At 49.7% G+C, this 18,993-nt stretch overlaps 1 protein-coding gene across 1 annotated transcript in view; it reads left to right on the forward strand.

The window, feature by feature from the left end:
• The window catches only part of CACNG2 (calcium channel, voltage-dependent, gamma subunit 2), a 220,447-nt gene extending 216,041 nt beyond the window's left edge, over positions 1 to 4,406 (forward strand). Inside the window, exons 3-4 of the mRNA XM_006890157.1 lie at positions 2,432 to 2,572; positions 3,861 to 4,406. Coding sequence (XP_006890219.1) covers positions 2,432 to 2,572; positions 3,861 to 4,396 — 677 coding nt within the window. The 3' untranslated portion in view covers positions 4,397 to 4,406. The remainder of the gene's footprint in view (positions 1 to 2,431; positions 2,573 to 3,860) is intronic.
• The last annotated feature ends 14,587 nt before the right edge of the window (positions 4,407 to 18,993 follow it).

Here is an 18,993-nt window from a genome sequence, read left to right on the forward strand (position 1 = left end):
AGAAAAAAAAAAAAAAACGTGGCCCTGAGCAACTTAATTTCTCCAATCTGTTTTCTTGTCTGTGGGGTAAAAAAAAAAAAAAACACCCCAGGAAAGCTGTTACAAGGATTAAATAATATCAAGCATGTTGGGTGTTCACTGAACATGTTGTTGTTGTTTTTGTTGTTGTTGTTGTTGTTATGTGCCATTGACTCCAACCCAGAGCAACCCTATGTACAACTGCTCTGAACCTCTGCTCTATCTTAAGCCAATTTCACTGTCTCTGACACATGTACATACTGAACAAATACTAGATCTACTCTTCTGGGTCTTCAATAAGCCTTCAGCTCCATTTGTCTATAAAGATGAGAATTAAGGTGGTGTGGTGTGTGCACAGACATGTGTGTACAGGCATCCGTGCACATGTGTGCATGGAAGAGGAAGGGGGTGTCCATGTGTGTAAGGATAGGCATGCATAATTGTCCATGCACGTGTGTGTGCATGAATAGATCTGAGTGTGCACATGTGTGAGCAAGCCCAGGTGCAAGTGTACACACACGCGTGAGGAGGGGGCAGGTGTGTGGATTGAGTGGAAATCCTTCGTGTAGCTTAGGAAATGATTTGCAGGGAGGGAACATGCCCATCAAGATTGGAGTGTGGCAGCCCCTAGGTCCTCCTAGGGTCCCATCCCTGCCTGGGACCAGAGGGAGGGATGCTGAGACTGCAAAGTGCCTCCCATCCCTCCTCTGGCTCCTGCTTCCACAGGTACCGCTAAGCTCTGCACTTGCTCACCTACATACAAAAGCCAGCCCTCCTTCCAGTCCCTAAACTAAGCCCTCACGCACTGGCCTCAGTGGGCAGTGTTGGCCTGATGGGAGATTCCTGCAGTACACACAGAAGCTGTGTGCGTCACACACCTCACAGCAGAGTGCCTGGAACCCTGAGTCTTCCCACCATGGATCCTTCTCACCTTACCGCCCTCCAAAAGGCAGTAAGGTGACTCTCTGTGACTCTCCCGTGAAGTTACCTTGAAGGGGCTCCACCAAGAGGGGCCTTCACTTCCTTCTCAACACAGCCCCAAGCATCTCACCGGTCCCCCTGGTAACAGGACCCAACCTCCTCAGATGTCATTAAGCAGGCAAAGCAGTTAAAGATAATGTCCTTTTCCCTCGCAGTGGCCCGAGACAGCCTTGCCTCCTCTGCCCAGTCCCTAGGACACAGAGTCAAAGTCTCAAGGAACCCCAGTACTTATTTGGAGGGGGGAAAAAAATGATGTTCCTGACACACTTTCTTTCTTATGTCTGGGTTCACATTATAAAGTGTGCATGCACACACACAAGCATCCCGTGTGCCTCCAGGCTCACTAAGCCTGTCGCCCCAGTGCCACCTGCCCTCAGCCTCAGCTGACCCCGCCTCTTCCTCCCACCATCACTGAAGCCACCACCCTCTGAGAATTTGTGCCTCTCCCTCCCTTCTGCCTTTATCAGTCCTTTCTCACCTCCTCCTGAGGGACTCTGATTTGGTTTGAATTTGGAGTTCTTTTCTATTTTCTCCCCATCATCTGCTTCTTCCTGTCTCTGGACCACCTCACCACAGTCATGCCTCAATGAGCCTGTATGTCCACCATGTCCCTGCCCTTAGCAATGTACTAGGTCCTGGGGACAGAGAAATAAAGAGAATTATAAAGGATCTGCAGCCCTTGGCCTCACATGACGACCCTCACCATGGGTGGAAGTACCCACACAACTATTTGGTGTCACAATTATCAGTTACTAGCCTGTTACTAAAAAAAGTTCCCAGAAAGTGATCTAAATGCATTGCCTGAACCATTTCATCCAGTCCTCACAGCCATCCTAGGAGGCAGGCACCAGTTCCCTCTTTGTTTTACAAATGGAGAAACTGAGGCACAGTGAGGTGATGCAACTCACTCAAACTTAATGCAGCAAATAAATGCCAGAGCCAGATTCAAATGCACAGCAAGTGGTTCCTTGTCACCACTTTTCAACACGCCCCAAATACCCCAGTGCAGAGGGAACTGATGGCTTTGAGGGAAGTCAGGGAAGGTTCCATGGAGGAGGAGACTTTGAGATGGGCTTTGATGGATGAATAGGAGTTTGCTGAGTGAAGAAGGACAGAACCAACATTTCCAGTAAGAGAGTTCTATGTGCCAAAAGTCAGGGTCAAGGACATGAGGCCAGCAGGTAGGCAGAGGCCAGCACTTATGTGCTGAGCTCAGGTGTCTGCGTTTGGGCCTGAAGGCAGGGGGAGCTCTGGAGGGTATGATCAGGCAGGGCCTCGCCGTCTCCTCTCCCCTCCCTGATGTAATTGCCCATCCCCCTGACTTGGGGCCCATGTCCGTGAACCTCCCCTGCCAGGGACTGCTCTCACTCCTCCCCCTGCACCCTGGTTCAAGGCCATGCTGTTCTCTCTCCCTGCCCTCTGTGTTCTCCAGGGGCCGTGAGGGCGTCGAGTATCTTTCCTATCCTCAGCGTGATTCTGCTCTTCATGGGTGGACTGTGCATCGCGGCCAGCGAGTTCTACAAGACTCGACACAACATCATCCTGAGTGCTGGCATCTTCTTTGTGTCCGCAGGTACCATGGCTGGGCCGGGCAGGCGGGGGGGGGGGGGGGGAAGCCCACTGTGGAGAGGAGGCTGGCTGGGGTGCTCCGTGATTGGGAAGTCCCGGCAGAGAGAGGAAGGGGGAGTGCGGAAAAGCTCCAGGCCTCCCAACAGGTTATACCCAGAAGGAAGAGGGTACTGTGGCCCCATAGCCATTCCTGAGCCTCTCAACTCCAGGAACTTCCTCTGACCCTGTCCCCGGGCCTAATGTCTCATCTTTTGCACCTCCCTATCACCACTTAGAAAAGTGACAAGATCCAGGTCCCTCCCAGGAGGCTGGAGGCAGGGAACATGGAGGGGGGACCGCCAAGTGGAACCCAGCTCCATCCTAGAAATCAAGGAGGAGCTGACCCAGCCAGGTGCAGGCTGGCTCCTGAAACTTGATTTCTGAGCCCAGTGTGATTTGTCATGAAAAGAACATGAGCTGTAGGAAGAGCCACACGGTATGAAAGGCTGACAGTCAGTCAGCACCACTTGGCAGGCTTAGAGCTTCCATGTCTATTAACTCATTTAACCCAAAGTCCTGACCTGGGCCCATTTTACAGACCTAGAAATGCAGCCTAAGGTTGGGTTAGCTTGCCGAAGGCCACACACACACAGCTACCACAGAAAGCAGGCTTAACCCTTAACCCCTCCGTGCATGTCTCCCTGCAGCCTTAACCAAGTTCCTCAACCTCTGTGCTTCTGTTAGGAGCATCTGTAAAGTGCTTGCAAAGCAGGCAGGCAGCAAACACTCAGAAGCAACATTGTTGTTATTGCTGTGTAGATTGTGTCTCCCAGGCTGCCATCTTTATGGGAGCAGAGTGCCAGCTTCTTCCATCCCAAGGAAGGGCTTGGTGCGTTCAGACTTTTCAGTAAGGCAACTGACAGCACCACTTAACCACTGCACCACCAGAACTCCTCAATAAACAACAGTTACTCTGCTTGGCATGAAGCTGGGTGGTTTAGTAGGTAAAAGCTGATCGGCTAACTCAAATCCCACAGAAAGACGAGCTGGCTCCTCCCGAGTGATTTACAGCCTCGGGAACTGGCTATGAGTTGGAAGTGGCTTGGCAATGAGTCTCTGTACATTGTAGACTGCTCCCCTCGCCCCTCACCCCAGTGCACGTGTTTCCACGTGCTTGTTTAAGGGGGCCAGCCCCACCGCTCCCCTTGAGGACACCAGCTCCCTCCACCCACCCCCCACCCTCCGGCCCTGCCCAGACACTAACCCGCCTTCTCCTTTGCCCCCTCCGCCCGCGCCCACCCTGTGCCCCGCAGGTCTGAGTAACATTATTGGCATCATAGTGTACATATCTGCCAATGCCGGAGACCCCTCCAAGAGTGACTCCAAAAAGAATAGTTACTCCTACGGCTGGTCCTTCTACTTCGGGGCCCTGTCCTTCATCATTGCCGAGATGGTCGGAGTGCTGGCCGTCCACATGTTTATCGATCGGCACAAACAGCTGCGGGCCACCGCCCGCGCCACGGACTACCTCCAGGCCTCCGCCATCACCCGCATCCCCAGCTACCGCTACCGCTACCAGCGCCGCAGCCGATCCAGCTCCCGCTCCACCGAGCCCTCTCACTCCAGGGACGCCTCCCCCGTGGGCATCAAGGGCTTCAACACCCTGCCCTCCACGGAGATCTCCATGTACACCCTCAGCAGGGACCCCCTGAAGGCCGCCACCACGCCCACCGCCACCTACAACTCCGACAGGGATAACAGCTTCCTCCAAGTTCACAACTGTATCCAGAAGGAGAACAAGGACTCTCTCCACACCAACACAGCCAACCGCCGGACCACCCCAGTATGAAGCCCGCCGGGGGCTGCGCCCACCACGCCACTCGCAGGCGGCCCCGGGCAGAGCGGGGAGGAGGGGCGTGGCCTGCGGGGTGGAGGGCGTGGCCTATGGGAGGGAGGGCGTGGCCAGTATGTGCTAGGGCGTGGTCTGCTGGGAGGAAGGGCGTGGCCTGCGGGGAGGGGGCAGCCGAGGGTGGGGGGAGGGCGGGGGAACCAAGCCACCCAAGGGGAACCTTCCAAAAGCAAAAAAACAACAAAAAAAGAGCAAAACATAACACATAAATTTAAAAAAAAAAGAACAAAATATAAGAGGAACAAAAGAAGCAAAACAACAACAGGAGACGCGAAACAAATCACTAAATAAATAAACGAGGGAAGGAAAACAAACTTTAGAGAAAAAAATAAAGTGAGAGGGATTTAAAAACAATTAAAAATAGAAAATAAATCTAAAAGAAAATGCATGATTTCCCATGTACCATTATTTTAACATTTAATAAAAACCAATTTAAATGAAAAAATAAAAGGGAACCAAGATAACATTTAAAAAATAAAAAAAAAAAGATAAGACGCAGAAAGGAAGAGAGGTTCTTTGTATTTATCAATTTATCAGGGGTTTCTGTTACTATTTGTTTTGGGTTTGGGGATGTGTTTTTTTTTTTCCAACTTGGGGAGAATTACTTTTCTGTTCTCTTTAACCCCAAGCAAGCTCTGCCTCCCTGGGAGCATGAGGGGGTGGAGACTCAGGGGCCCCAGGTCGGGTGGGCCTCTGGTCACTGCCAGGTACCTGGAGCCCAGGGTGGGTGCCCCAGGGAGGCCAGGCCTGCCGCGGCTCTCAAGCGGCTCCATAAGTTGATGGGGCAGGTCTCCAGGTGGCCCTGCGGTGCCTGGAGGGGGTGCCCTTGGGGCTCGCCCAGCTCTTAGGTTCCCAATCCTTAATGGTCCTTAACCCACTGTGATGACTTCCTAGGCCTTGACGGAAGGGAAGGGGAGGGGCTGGCTGCCGGTGGCTTACCTAGATGCCCAGGACCCCCGAATCCTCAGGGTGAGCCTCTTGGGGGTCACCATCCCCAAGGTCCTGTCCTAGAGGTCAGGAGATGCCCACCCCCGGGGGAAATAAAGCAGCTCTCCCTCCTCACCCTTCACCTCAGGGCCACTTTGTGACCCTGAGGTGATGGTGGACCCCTAGACTCATAGGCCCCCCCAGGCTCCCTGGGAAGGGGGTTCACTGACCCTTTGGGGGTCCCTGGACTCGCAGATGCCCTGTCAGGGCCCAGCGGGTCCAACAATGATACAGCAAAAAGGTTTCTTTTTACAAAAGAAAAAGGAAAAACAAGTGGTGATTTTTTTTTAATAAAAAAACCACAGAGTATAAATAAATGTAAATATCTAATAAGTGGATTTACTTGCAAGAAAATCAGATAGTATTTTTCTTTTAATTCTTTTCCAGCTTTAAACTGTGAAAATTAAAAAAAAAAAAATGGGGCGGGGTGGGGGACTTAAAATTTAGCAGGGAACCTGTAAAGAGAAAACTGAAAACAAATATACAAATTCATTTTTAAAAAATTTAAAAAATAAAAAAACCGTTGTGAGAGATTAGAGCTGGGCTTAAAGATCGGGGTGGAGGAAGGGCCCGAGCCAGCTGCAGGGAGATTCTGGGAGAAAATCTCTCTTCCTGATGCCAGGAAGGTGCTGCTACCATGGGAGAGAATCACCATAGAGAATCGGGTCTACACGAAGCGGACCACGCACCCTACTACACAAACACACCATACACGCTCCCCATGCTACATACACAGTCACACACACTCACACCATGCACACTACACATGCCACACACACAGTCACATGCACACATGCTCACGCTCTTATGTATACACACGGACTCATCCTACAGATGCAGCACCATCACACGTTCATTCATGCATCTGCACACTCATGCTACAGAGACACCTACACACACTACACCGTCACACTCGCACACCATACAAACAACATGTACACTCACCGTCACTATTAGCATACACACATGCACGCTCACTATGTGCATGAGCACACACGCGTCCAGTCATAGAAACTCATCCACGTTCTCACTCACACCCAGAGTTCTCTCAGCTTAGAGCTCCAGTCACAGAGATGCTATCTCATCCCAAGACCCTTCCGTCTCCTGGCACAGACACGTTTCCAGAAGACTCACTTGCTTTCCAAAGCCATGGACAACTCCACACTGGCCTTTATGCGTACTTATGCCCTCCCACATACCACACACACACACACACACACACACACACACACACACACACCCATGCTTGCTGGCACAAGATTACATTCTAGAGTTCTAGAATTCCTTGCTGCTTGGCCTCTCTGGGCTTCAGTCTCCCCCCTGTGTGACTCAGAGGTGTGATCTGACCCAGATGCACCCCAAAGGCCAGTTCTCATTTTTCACATCCACGACTTTTAAGACTCACCACTTGCCCAGGGAGAGATTCAGGACGACCAAAACACCTGCCATCCAGCCCCCAGACATTGAAACATTCCAGATGGTCAGTCAGCCTCTCCAACAGACACACACACACACACACACACACACACACACACACACCATATGCCTCCTCACTGTGCTCCCCAACCCCTACCCCCACATCCAATGTCAAAGCAAAAATGCACTCATGTGAGCAAACGTATCCTGCTGCTCAGGCAAAGAGGAACAGTCATCAGAGGTCCCCAACACTGCTGTGCACTCCCTGCCCCCTTTCTTTAATGCCACAGCCCAGTCATAGGGTGAAGGAGACCTCCGTGCTGTTAGACATCTCCACCAGCCTTCCCCCACTGTCTCTGAGGTCAAAGAAAGAGGAGACACCCCCCCCCAGGGTCAAGGGTCATGTGGGAAATGTTATGGTAGAAGGGATAGAGAGTGTCCACAAAGTTCATTTCCCAAAGTGAAGACCAGCCCCAAAAGTCACACCCCAGAAGAAAGCTGGGGTGTCCTGGTGTTCTCCTTTCTTTCCAAGAATGAAAAGGGCCACTTGAGATGGAGAGGACCCTAGATGTTACCCCAAGCTAGACTTTCAGAGCAGCCTGTGTGCCATCCCACTGAAAGCAGGCGCCTCTCTCCACTCGCCTGGCCTGGAGTTTCCAAGGTCAGCTTTCTGGGGAGTTCCCCAGGGAGCAGTGAGAAGGGCTTCCTAGGCTTGCTACCCCTGCTGCTCTTCCCTGAAGTCCTTTGGTCTGGGGAAAGAAACTTAGCAGCCACTGGAGGACAGATACCCAGCTGGAGCTACAAGGCAGGACATGACACAGCCCAGCCCAGAAGTTCCCAAGGGCCACAGGGCCACAAGCAGAGCACCCTGGACAAACACCTATTCTCCCCCAACTCTAGCCCTGCCCACAGTCCCTTCAGAACCCAACTAGAGGGGATCACGGACTGGAGAGAAAGGAGAGGCCCCAGAAAAGTGCAAACATGGGGCACAATCCCAGGACAGAAGTAGCCTCAGTTCTCCACCGGGCAAAGCTTTTGGGGTGCAATCAGTCCCTCCTTTCATGTTGTGAGGTTTGGGGTCTGGGTCTATTTGAAGAAAACCGGGCATGGGGGTGAGCATGGCTGTGAGACAGCTGGGGGTGCTGAGGGACAGAGGCAGCCAGCTGGAGACAGCCCGGGCACTGCTTCCCAGAGTGGCTGACTGCTCACGTCCAGCTCGGGTCAGTTTAAGAAACCAACCTCCATTTTATTTTCTTGGTGGGTCCTATTTTTTTTTTTTCAGACTGTTAACAGAAAAAAATTTTAAAAAGCAGAAAACTAAAAAAAAAAAAAATCCTGGTACATGAAATAAAGATTTTTTTTTTATAGCTTGGATCTCACTTCGGTGGACTTCTTTCATTACATTCTCAACTCTTATCATCCCATTTCAAGGACGTTTAAAGACACTCAGGACCAGGACATGGGGCTTGGAAGCCACGCGCCTAGCATATCCTCACTCTCAGGTCATGAGTCTCTTCTTAAATATTGCTCACTGATACTTACATACCTCCAGGGACAGGGAGCTCACCCTTACTGTAGGCAGATCAAGTATCATTAGATCAACTCCAACCATGTGAACTCCATATGCATAGAATAGAAATATCCTTCATAAGGTTTTTTATGACTAGTTTTTGGGGTTGTTGTGTTTTTTTTTTTTCAGAAGTAGGTCACCAGGCCTTTCCAAAGCTCCTGTGGGTAGAGTCCAGCTTTTCAGTGAGTGGCCAAGTATGTTAACATATGCACCTCCAGGGAGCACTTGAACACAACAAACCCTCAAAGGTTTAAAGAGAGTAAGCATGATAGTTTTCTCTTAGAATAAATCAGCCTCACTACTCTGTAGAACCAAGGTTTGTTGTTGTATACATCGAGTCAAACTGACCCGTTGCTGACCTTCCGGCCATTTTTCAGAGGCAGTTAATTGCACAGAAGGAGACTGTCCATCCTTCTCCCACAGAGCAACTGGTGGATTTGAACTGCGTGCCTTTGGAATTGCTGCGCAGCTTCTTACCAGTAGGCCACCAGTGCCCCTTATCATCCTAAACACACTCCAGAGCGTCGGTTTTTCCCCCCTGGAGGTATGCAGACTGGAAGAGACAGGGCCTGTGACATGTACTCGGTGGACTCCCCCTCAGAGGGGCCATGTCTGAGAAGAGGAGGAGGGGCTCTTGTCACTTACAGTGTTGGGATAGGCAGGATGAGATGCCAGCAGAGGACCTGACTCTTGATTGTAGAAAAAGACTCCAAAAAAATTAACCCACCAATGTCCAGCCCTGGTCTGGTCAAACTGCAAGGCCCACTGTTTAAAGGAAGACTGCAAATGCCTCTCAAAATGCACTAAACATGTACGATTTCATGAATGATAACATTAAAAACTACCATACTGTGACTTAGTATTGTCCTAGTAGAAATGGATGGTGAAGAGATTGAGATAGTTAACAGTTTCAGTTTGCTTGGCTCCACAATCAACACTCTTGGTAACAGCAGCCAGGAAATCAAGAGAAGAATTGCATTGGGAAAGTCGGCTGTGAGGGACCTCTCAAGAGTACTGAAGAGCAACGATGTCAGGCTGGAGACTAAGGTGCGCCTGATCCAGGCTATAGTCTTCACAATTACATGCTATGCATCAGAGAGTTGGACAGTGAATAGGGTTGATAGAAAGAGAATTGATGCCCTTGAGCTGTGGTGCTGAAGAAGAGTGTTGAATATAACATGGAGTGATAGCAGAACAAACAGGTTTGTGCTAGAGAAGGTGAAGCCGGAATGCTCCTTGGAGTCAAGGATTCTGAAGCTTCGTCTGACATATTTTGGGCATGTTGCAAGGAGAGACTGGTCCTTGGAGAGGGACATCATATTTGGCAGGGTGGAGGGGCGGCAAAGGAGAGGAAGACCTTCAATGAGATGGATCGATTCTGTGACTGGAGCAGTGGGAATAAGTGCGTTTGAGACGGCGTGGTTGGCACAGGATAGAACAGTGTTTAGAGCTCTTGTACATAGGGTCGCTATGAGTCGCAAACAACTCGATGGCACACAACAACAACTGTAGAAATACCACAAGCTGTTGTCATTGTTGTTGTATTTGTAGGTGCCATGAAGTACACTACTACTTAGAACAACAGAGTGGAACCCAGCCTGTCCTGTAACCTCCTCACAGTCTCTGCTGGGCTCACGCCCACGGTGACAGTTACTGTGTCACTCCACCTCCTTAAAGGTATTCCTTCCTTTCCTTGACCCTCTGCTTTTCCCAGCATGATGTCTTTTTCCAAGGAGTGGCACCTCCTGATCAGATAATCAAAGGAGATGACGCTTCTGCTCTACCGAGCACCTTGGTTGCACTGCACCAAGACAGACTTGTTTGCTCTTCTGGAGACCGATGGGATGTTCAATACTTTGCTCCAACAGCACGATTCAAAGGCAATGATCCTTCTTCTGTTCTCTTTATTCACAGTCCCACTTTCAGACACATAGGAAGCAACTGAAAAGAACATAGCTTGAGTCAGGCACACCTTAGTTTTTAAACTGGCATCCTTGCTCTTTGGCATTTATACTACAAGTGGGTGATTTACAGGACAGAAGCTACTTTACCCACCATTCTGGAGTTCAGTTCCAGGGTCTGGCCATGCCGATTCCTTCCACAATCTCTCTCTTAATCTCTGGTGTCTGCTGAGACCTTGGCACGTTTCCTGTAGACAAGACCCCACTGGCGTCTGTCTTCTCCCTGTGTGTGCCCCTGTGTCTATTCTGCTCTTTTTTATAACTCAGATGTGACTAGGTTCAGAACGTGCCCTACTCTGTTCTGACCTCATTGACATAAGAAACATCTCAGTTCCAAAACAGATCCTATCCACTGGAACTGAGGCGGACACAATTTACTCCATAGCAGATACTGAACAAGGATGGGCAATAAAGAAAGTCTTTCAAGATCAAATCAAGATTTAGAAAGCAAGCCAAAAGTCCTATGTACTGGCCAAAACGCTCCCTCCAGTGCCTTCCTACACCTCACTTTCATATCTCCACTATTACCTGATTCACTGTTCTTGACCCAGAAGGGCAAGTTTATACTTTATTCTATGACAATGGATGATACAGGGAAAGTGTATCAGTCAGAGAAAGAGAGGAAGAACCTCAACAGAACAGACTGACACAGTGGCTGGGACAGCGGGCAGGAGCACTTCAGAGAGTGAGGACGGCGCGGGATGGGTCAGGTTCCGATCTGCTGTTCTTAGGGGTCATAGGGTCGCTACGAATTGTAGTTGAATCAATGGCACGTGTCAACAAATGACAAACATGACGATGGGAGAGCAAGACCGGCCAGAGCTTGTTAAAATGAAAGCCTTAGGCTACCCGGCTCTGAACAAAGAAAAAGCCTTCATCCTGCCCTCTTGGCATCCAGCATATTGTTATGTTGTTGCTGTTATGTGCCATCAAGTCACCTGCTACTCATAATGACCTTATGTTCAAAAGCTCTAAAGCCTATCCCGTCCTGGGCCAGTCTCACTGACTCTGACACACCTAACCCCATTGCCCCAGTTACTGTATCAATCCATCTCGTCCAGGGTCTTCCTCTCCTGTGCTGTCCATCCACCTTTCCAAGCATGATGTCCTTCTCCAAGGATCGGTGCCTCCTGGTCATGTGCCCAAAGTATGTGAGACAGAGCTTCAAAATCTTAGTCTTCAAGGTAGAACTTGGTTTCACCCTCTCCAAGATCGCACACCAAAAATACACCAAGGTCTCGTCTGTTCAAATGCCTGGGATTCACTGGCCTGCTGGTTTCTCCTATGAGGGGACAGAGGAGTGGTCCACAGGGAACATCAAGGCTCCTTAGAAACAGTCATGATAACACACAAGGAGAGAACCAGAAAGAAAGTGTCCCAGACACCGTGGTGTATCTTGATCCCACCATCACCACCCTCTGCTGGCCAGTGTACTCGAGCCCATACCTATGGGAACTCCCACACTCCACTGGACTTTTAGGGGCTGATTTTTAGAAGTTGTTCACCAAGTGCCTTGAAAGGACCTGAACCACTAACATTTTAGTTAGCAGCCAACTGCATCGGCCATCCACACTATTCTGGATCTAGTCTTGACAAAAACCAGGGCTTCTTAATGAGATGGAAGTTTGGGAAGAGAAGACAACGTCTAAGACAGAGGAAGAATCTTAAGCACTCTTCATTTCTTCTTGGGGCTCAAGTGAAGAGAGGTGACATGCAGATGAAAGCCGAGAGAGACACACAGAACTAAAAGCAGGGGCAGCCCCACACCATGGGGAACCGGAAAACTCCCCTCTGACCAATGAACTGACCAAAGTTTAGAACTCTGCTCACTACAGCCCAGGTCCCCAAGTGCCACTCCACCAAGCCCTACACAAATCCCAAGCAATTCCCCTTCCAGATTCACCTCCAGTGTCTGCGGAGTCAAGGAAGACCCACACACACCATGTGTCTAAATGCCACACCCACTCACTCACTGCTGCTGAGCTGTTTCCTACCCACAGAAACCTCCAGGGGTCTCGAAGGCTGTAATTCACAATGGGAGGGGACTGCCCATTCCCCCCCCCCCCCCGTAGCTGCTGGAGATTTGAACCACTGGAGAAACATGACCTTTGGATTATCAGTGCAACTCACCACAGACCACACCACCAGAGCTCCCCATCTAAATATGTAACAGCTGCAAATCCAATTTTCCAATGTATTCAGTCTCTCCTGGCAAATACCTTCTCAGACTGATTGAAAACTGTACTCTCATTTAAAATTCTTACCTTCCCCAAGTTCTGTACCTAAAAGTGGAAGCCTGAGGCCAGCCCTCCTCCCTACCCCAAGATCCTGGGCAACCCTCAGCCCTAGCTCCCAGCCCAAGATTGCCCACCCTCCCACCTCCAGCTCCGCAGAGCACAGGAGAGGTCAGTCCAACAAGGACCCAGGCGTCCAAGTTTCATCTAAAGCCACCAGAGCAACCACTCCTTGGCCACCCTCCAGCCTACTGGTGCCCCAGTCCTCCCTTAGGAAGACAACCCACAGAAATGCCACAATCTTGGAAACTTTGATGCAGGAACTGTGGAATAGCAAGAAGCAAGATCTGCAAAGGTAACCAACTCAGGGTGAGTGTGCCCCCTTGGCCTCTGCACTCCTTCACCAGCGGGGAGGGGTGCAGTCTAAGGCAGGCCAGATAGTGCCCCTTCAAGCCCAGGGTACAAGTCAAGGCACATTGCCCCTCTGGTCTGTGAACATAGATTTCAACCTAAAGACCAACTCCAGGTTAGATAAGGAGCCAGGGAGCCCAGTGGTATTACCCTTTTGCAAAAAAGAGGGGTGGGGAGAAGTGCATGATTTGCGACCAGACAGGACAGGCCGCTTGAGCAGATTTGCACACTGAATTGGCTTCCTGTGGCCTTCTCTGTGGTCCTTAGCTGCCCCTGGAGCACATCCTTCTCTTCTGCCCTCTGTGCTCTGGTGTAGTGCTGACCTCACCAAACTCCAACAACACTGGAAGTGTCCGAGGGTGAGGGGCAGTGGCTGACCCTAGGTGTGTCTAGTTCTACCTAAGGAGGGGCCCCCTATAGCTAGGCAGAGGGAGCTGGTGGGGAAGCCAATGACTGCCTGCTCCCTGGAGCCCAAGCTGTGGGAAGAGTGTCACTAGTCCAGTTACAGAGACTCCTCAAGGCCAGAGAACCTCTCCCCAGGTTGTGTTCCCTGCCACAGGCCATCCCAGGCATGAATCCAGGATGTGCTGGAACCAGAACCCACACTGAGCCGTGCATGCACATCGATTCACAGCTCCCCCATCAGTGACGCTCACTGGCAGCCTGAGATTGGTCACGGTGGATGTATTTACACTACAAGAATAAGCAAGTGCTGCAGATGCTGTGTATGCTGATTTTTTTAGCAATTTTGTTTTTCCCTGATCCATAATCAACAAGTGTGGTAGCCACTGTGAAGAAATGAAGAGACAAACTGCCTTGGGGAACTCTGCTCTGTAGAGTTCTAGAGAGCAAGGACATCAGTTTAAAGACCAAGGTGTGCCTGATCCAAACCGTGGGATTTTTAATTGCTTCCTATACATCTGAAAGTTGAACAATGAATAAGGAAGACCAAAGAAATGATGTCTTTGAATTGTGATGTTGCAGAAGAGTATTGAATATCCCATGGACTGCCAAAGGAACAGACAGATACATCTTGAAGGAAGTACATCCATAGTGAGTGTTCCTTAGAGGCAAGGATGGTGAAACTTGGTCTCACTTACTTTGAGCAAATTTTCAGGAGTCATTCCTTAGAGACAGACCTCACACTGGAAAAGGGAAAGAAAGGAAGACCCTGATGAGATGGACTGATGAGCGACTCCTGCAAATGAGCCTGACAGAGGTCATGCGGATAGTAAAGGACAGGGTCCTTTTCAGTTCAGGGCCACTGTTTATAGGGTTGCTAGGAGTCACACTTGGGGGAAAAACAAGCAGCTGTTTGTTAAACACTTACCACCAAACTGCGCCATCAGTCATACAAATGGTGTGTGCACGTGGGTTCGTTCATGCATACCTTGGAGACCCACACACACACACCCCGGGGTGCTTGTGCACAGGTGCACAACTCTAACATATACCTGTGTGTATGTGCACTCATGCACATGCACACACGCATGCACACGCATACACAAATACACACACCATACCACACCACCCCCAGCAATTCTTTTCTTCTGTGCTGAGGAGCACCTGGGGATGGACCTGTGGCATCTGGTTAGAGAACATGGTGGATAAAGGTGTGCGTTTCATGCTGGGAAGCAGAAGATAGAGCCTTGACAATGGGGACAAAGAAGGGAAGTCACGAGCTGGGGCAGCTAAATGCTGAGTCATCGTCATCTTGAACCCCTGACAGGTGGGCTTGGGGGAGAGGGAGAGGAAGGCACAGCCCTCCAATTAAATCCACTACCAGCACACATCCATAGAGCCAGCCAGTCAGTGTCCACTGAGCACATTCCCTCTGCCGGCTGCTGATCCTACTTCCAGGAGTACAGAGATGACCCAGACATGGACCTTTGAGCAGGAAGCTCCCAGAGAACAGACGAGAGATGTGACAATGGCACCACAAAGGAGCCAAGAGGGGGTGAGCTAGCCCGAGCAGGATACACAGAAGAGGTGAGGCTGTGGTCCCCCCACAGACTTACTCTGTGGGTGCTCATAGACCCAGCTATGCATCAGCCTGCACAGGTGAGCGTGAGGGTCATCTCCAAACTCAAACTCAAACTCATTGCAGTGGCATCGAACCAACTTGTGGCAGACACGCCAGTGGGTTTTTTGAGGCTCCTGCTCTGTACAGGAAGTTACTGCCCATATTTTTCTTCAATAGCCACTGGTGGATCTGAACTGCCTGCCTTTGGCTTGACTGGCAGTACAATGCCTTACTCACTAGTCCACCAGAGCTTATATTTGTATGGACTGCATGTGGTCCTGTATGTGCATGTAAAACCAAAGCCAGAGCCCCTGTCGTCAGGTCAACTCTGACTCCTAGCTCATATTAGGACTGTAGAGCCCTCTCCTTCTTCACCCAGAATGGCTACTGAGAGGGTCCAATAGCAGGAAGCAGCAGTCATGATTTTTCTCTCTGTGAAACTAAGCGACCCCCATTTTCCCAGGATTAGTTATCTGAGAACCCAGCCCACTTCGCTATCTTGAAGGAACCATCTGTAAGCATCTCCTTCCCCAGTTCCCATGTAAGAAAATATAAACCCCCCCCCCCTCTAACTCTTATGGGGGCTGGTCTTCTGCTTGAGAGCCAGCCCGGCAGTTTCTCCTCAATAAACTGTCTTTCTTGGCCTGCACTGAGTTCTGTCCTTCCTCGGCAACCTTACAGCTCCCATCCACCAGGCCTCCAAGGCCTTGGACCTTTATACGAGGAGAGTATCCACCTTCCTCCAGCATAGTTGCTGGTGGTTTCCAAACCCCAATCTCAGTTAGCAGCCTAGCACATTACTCCCTTTTCACTAGGACCACTGAATTCCTAACTACTGGGTGGACACTCGTGTAAAGCAAAATCCTTGCCAATGTCAGTCTTTTCTGTTCATCTTGATATTGCTTAACGGCCCAGAGTGAAGACTTCTGTTTCCTCGAGGCTGAGATGTGTCCAGACTGAAGGCTGTCGTCTTCCACCTTCATCAGTAAGTGCTTCACGCCCTCTTCTCCTTCAGCGAGCGAGACTGTGTCATCTGCATATTGCAGCTCGTTAATGAGTCTCCAATCCTGATGCTGCATTCTTCCTCATCTAGCCTAGCTTCTCAGATTATTTGCTCAGCATACATATTGAATAAATATGGTGAGAAGATACAACCTGGATGCACACGTTCCCTGATTTAAAACCCAGCAGCAGTCCCTCGAGAGAGCACTGGTGGAGTGGCCCGTGGAGACTTGTGCTGCTAACCCAAATATCACACTCCTCAGGCAGTGCAAATTCACCAGTGGCTCCAAGGGAGAAAGTCAGCTGTCTCCCCCACTTGCAATTTACAGATTTGGAAATGTGGTGGAGGGTCTGCTAGGAGTTAGAACTGCCTCCATAGCAATGAGAAAGAGAGAGAGAGTTCCATTGTTCACATGATGTCTTCTTGGCTGACATACAAGTTGCATATGTTTGATTGCAATTAAGTGTTTTGGAATTCCCACTTTCTGCATTGGTCAAAATAAGGCCCAAAGCTTAGCGCAGGGTCAAGAAGAGGAGAATGGAACTCCTGAGTACTTTGGAAGGGCACAGGAGTTCCCAGAGAGGTGAGGAGGCTCTGGGGTCATCCTCAACGACCAGCTACCACACTGCCTTTAGACAGAACAGCCAGGGGAGGCATCTGTGAGATGATGACAGGAAGCCAAAACCTGAAGAGTGGGGAGGGTTGAGTGGGACAAAGACGGCGAGTGGCAGAGGCAAGACGGCTCCAGGCAAAGGGAATACCGCATGCAAAGGCTCTTTTACTGAAGGAAGGAACTTGTCCAGTGCCTAAACCTAAGAGATGCCTTACAAGCTCAGGGAGAGTCACACAAGTGACATGGGACGAGGTGTGCGGAGCTGAGCGCTCACAGGGCAGGCCACACTGCACATTGTACTACGTGCAAGGAGAGCCACGAATGAAACTGGACAGAGGGAATCAGTGCTGAGCTCTTGGTGCAAAGTTCACTCCCCAGGCCCTGGACTAGACAACCATCGAGGATGGGTGACAGGTACAAACAAGGCTCAGTGCTTTCCTGAACATCTCACCATTTTATTTGAATTACTTACTTGTAATCTGCAAAGTATCTTTTTCTGCTAAATTCAACTTGTGTTCATCCAGCTCCTTTTAGGCTTGGGGTTGTTCACAGTCAAAGACAAATAAAGGGGCTGTTAAAGGCAGAAAAATTAAAACCATGTAAAGAAGGAGGCATTATGATAGACACAAGCTTCCTAGTAAGCAAGGCAAAGGGGGGACATCATGAAGGTCACTGTCAATGTGAAGTCACTGGAGAAAAGAAAAATTAGGTCTTAGTTTAATGGTCTCTAGGGAAGAGAGAAAACATGCAAGACAATCAGCAATTTAAAGTAACATCCAGAAGGTAAAAAGATGCTGCAGACACACCACACGACAAATGTCTCTGAACCTTTGCTTCTCAGAATGTCTGCCCCTTGAAAGGCAGGAGATGAGAGAGAAAAAGAGAACACGGGCAGCAGAGTTAGGAGGCCTGGACTTGAGGCCAAGCTCCACCCTTCACCAGTCGTACATCATGAGCAAGGTTCAGCCCCTCTGAGCCTTCAATTCCTTGTTCCAAAATATGGGCTCAATAACTCCTCCACAGAATGAACAGCTGAGACACTGTGCTTGAAAGAGGCCCTGAATGAGAAAGAACCCAGCACCATGCCTGCCTCTCCTGGGGCTCAATTGTTGTTGTTTACCATCAAGTCAGTACTGACTCAAAGTTGACCTTCCTGTGGGTTCTCAGAGGCAGTAAATATATGAGAGGAGATTGCCCATCTTTCTTCCACATAGTAACTGAGGGATTCGAACCATGTACCTTTGCTTCAGCAGCACAATTCCTTACCATGAAGCCACCAGAGCTCCCTAAGAGTACCATCAATTGTGGCAAAAAATGTATTGGCCTGTCCCTTCTTACATCATTCTAAGCACTCTGTACAGAAAGTTCGACATCTATATAGGGGATCAGTGTGAAAAAGGAGGACCTTCAGCCAGGTGGACTGACATGGTGATGGTAGCAAAGAGTCCCTATGTGTCAGAGACGGTGAGGACGGCACAGGAGAGGACAGGGTTCAGGTCTGTTGTTCATGGGGTTACTATGAGTCATAGTCCACTCAAAGGCGTCTAACAACAACAGCATACAGTCATGCTGACAGAAACAGTATGATGTAGAATCTATTGTTAGCCTCTTTTTAGAAACGAGAAGCCCAGAGAGATTAAGATATGTGTACAAGGTCACACAGAAGCATGATGGCACTGGAACACAAAGCCAAGCAATCTCTTTGGCTTCAAAGCTTACCTCACACTAGCCCTGATCTCTGCTAGTGGTCTCCTTGTTGCCTCCTCTGTCCCCCAGTGCACACCCACTCTGACACTGTGAGTGTGCTCACTGGTGGGTGATTAGCAAGTTCCTCCCTCCATAGAACCAAATTCTTCATCCTGTCACCTCTTGTCCACTCTTTGCCTCTCCCCTGTGTTAGTTCTGCTCTGTGGAGCCCATGGAAACCAGACTGAACTTTCTTCCACAAAGACAGTCTGATAGAGTCAACAAATCTGCCGAAGAGAGTAGTATAGGGTTCAAGGAGGTGAGACTGCAAGCCAACCAGAAAGGAGAGAGAAGGTCCTTTCCATGAACTCCTTGAGGACGGGGATACAACTCAGTAAGCAACTGATGGACACTCAGTGATTGAATATAGGTAAATGAGTGGATGGGATAGAATGAATAGAATAAGTGAAGGTGAACTGAATTAAGTTACAAGGTCAAATGGAGAGGTGAATGGATATTGAAGAGATGATTGAATAGGTGGATGGATGCATGAATGGGTGCTGGGCAGATAGATCAAAAGGGATGGATGAGTGTGTGGATGGATGGATGGATGAATGGATAATGGATGGATGG

The sequence above is a fragment of the Elephantulus edwardii genome, unplaced genomic scaffold, assembly GCF_000299155.1.
Source record: "Elephantulus edwardii isolate Elephantulus edwardi_28Jun2011 unplaced genomic scaffold, EleEdw1.0 scaffold00086, whole genome shotgun sequence".
In the NCBI taxonomy this organism is placed as follows: domain Eukaryota; kingdom Metazoa; phylum Chordata; class Mammalia; order Macroscelidea; family Macroscelididae; genus Elephantulus; species Elephantulus edwardii.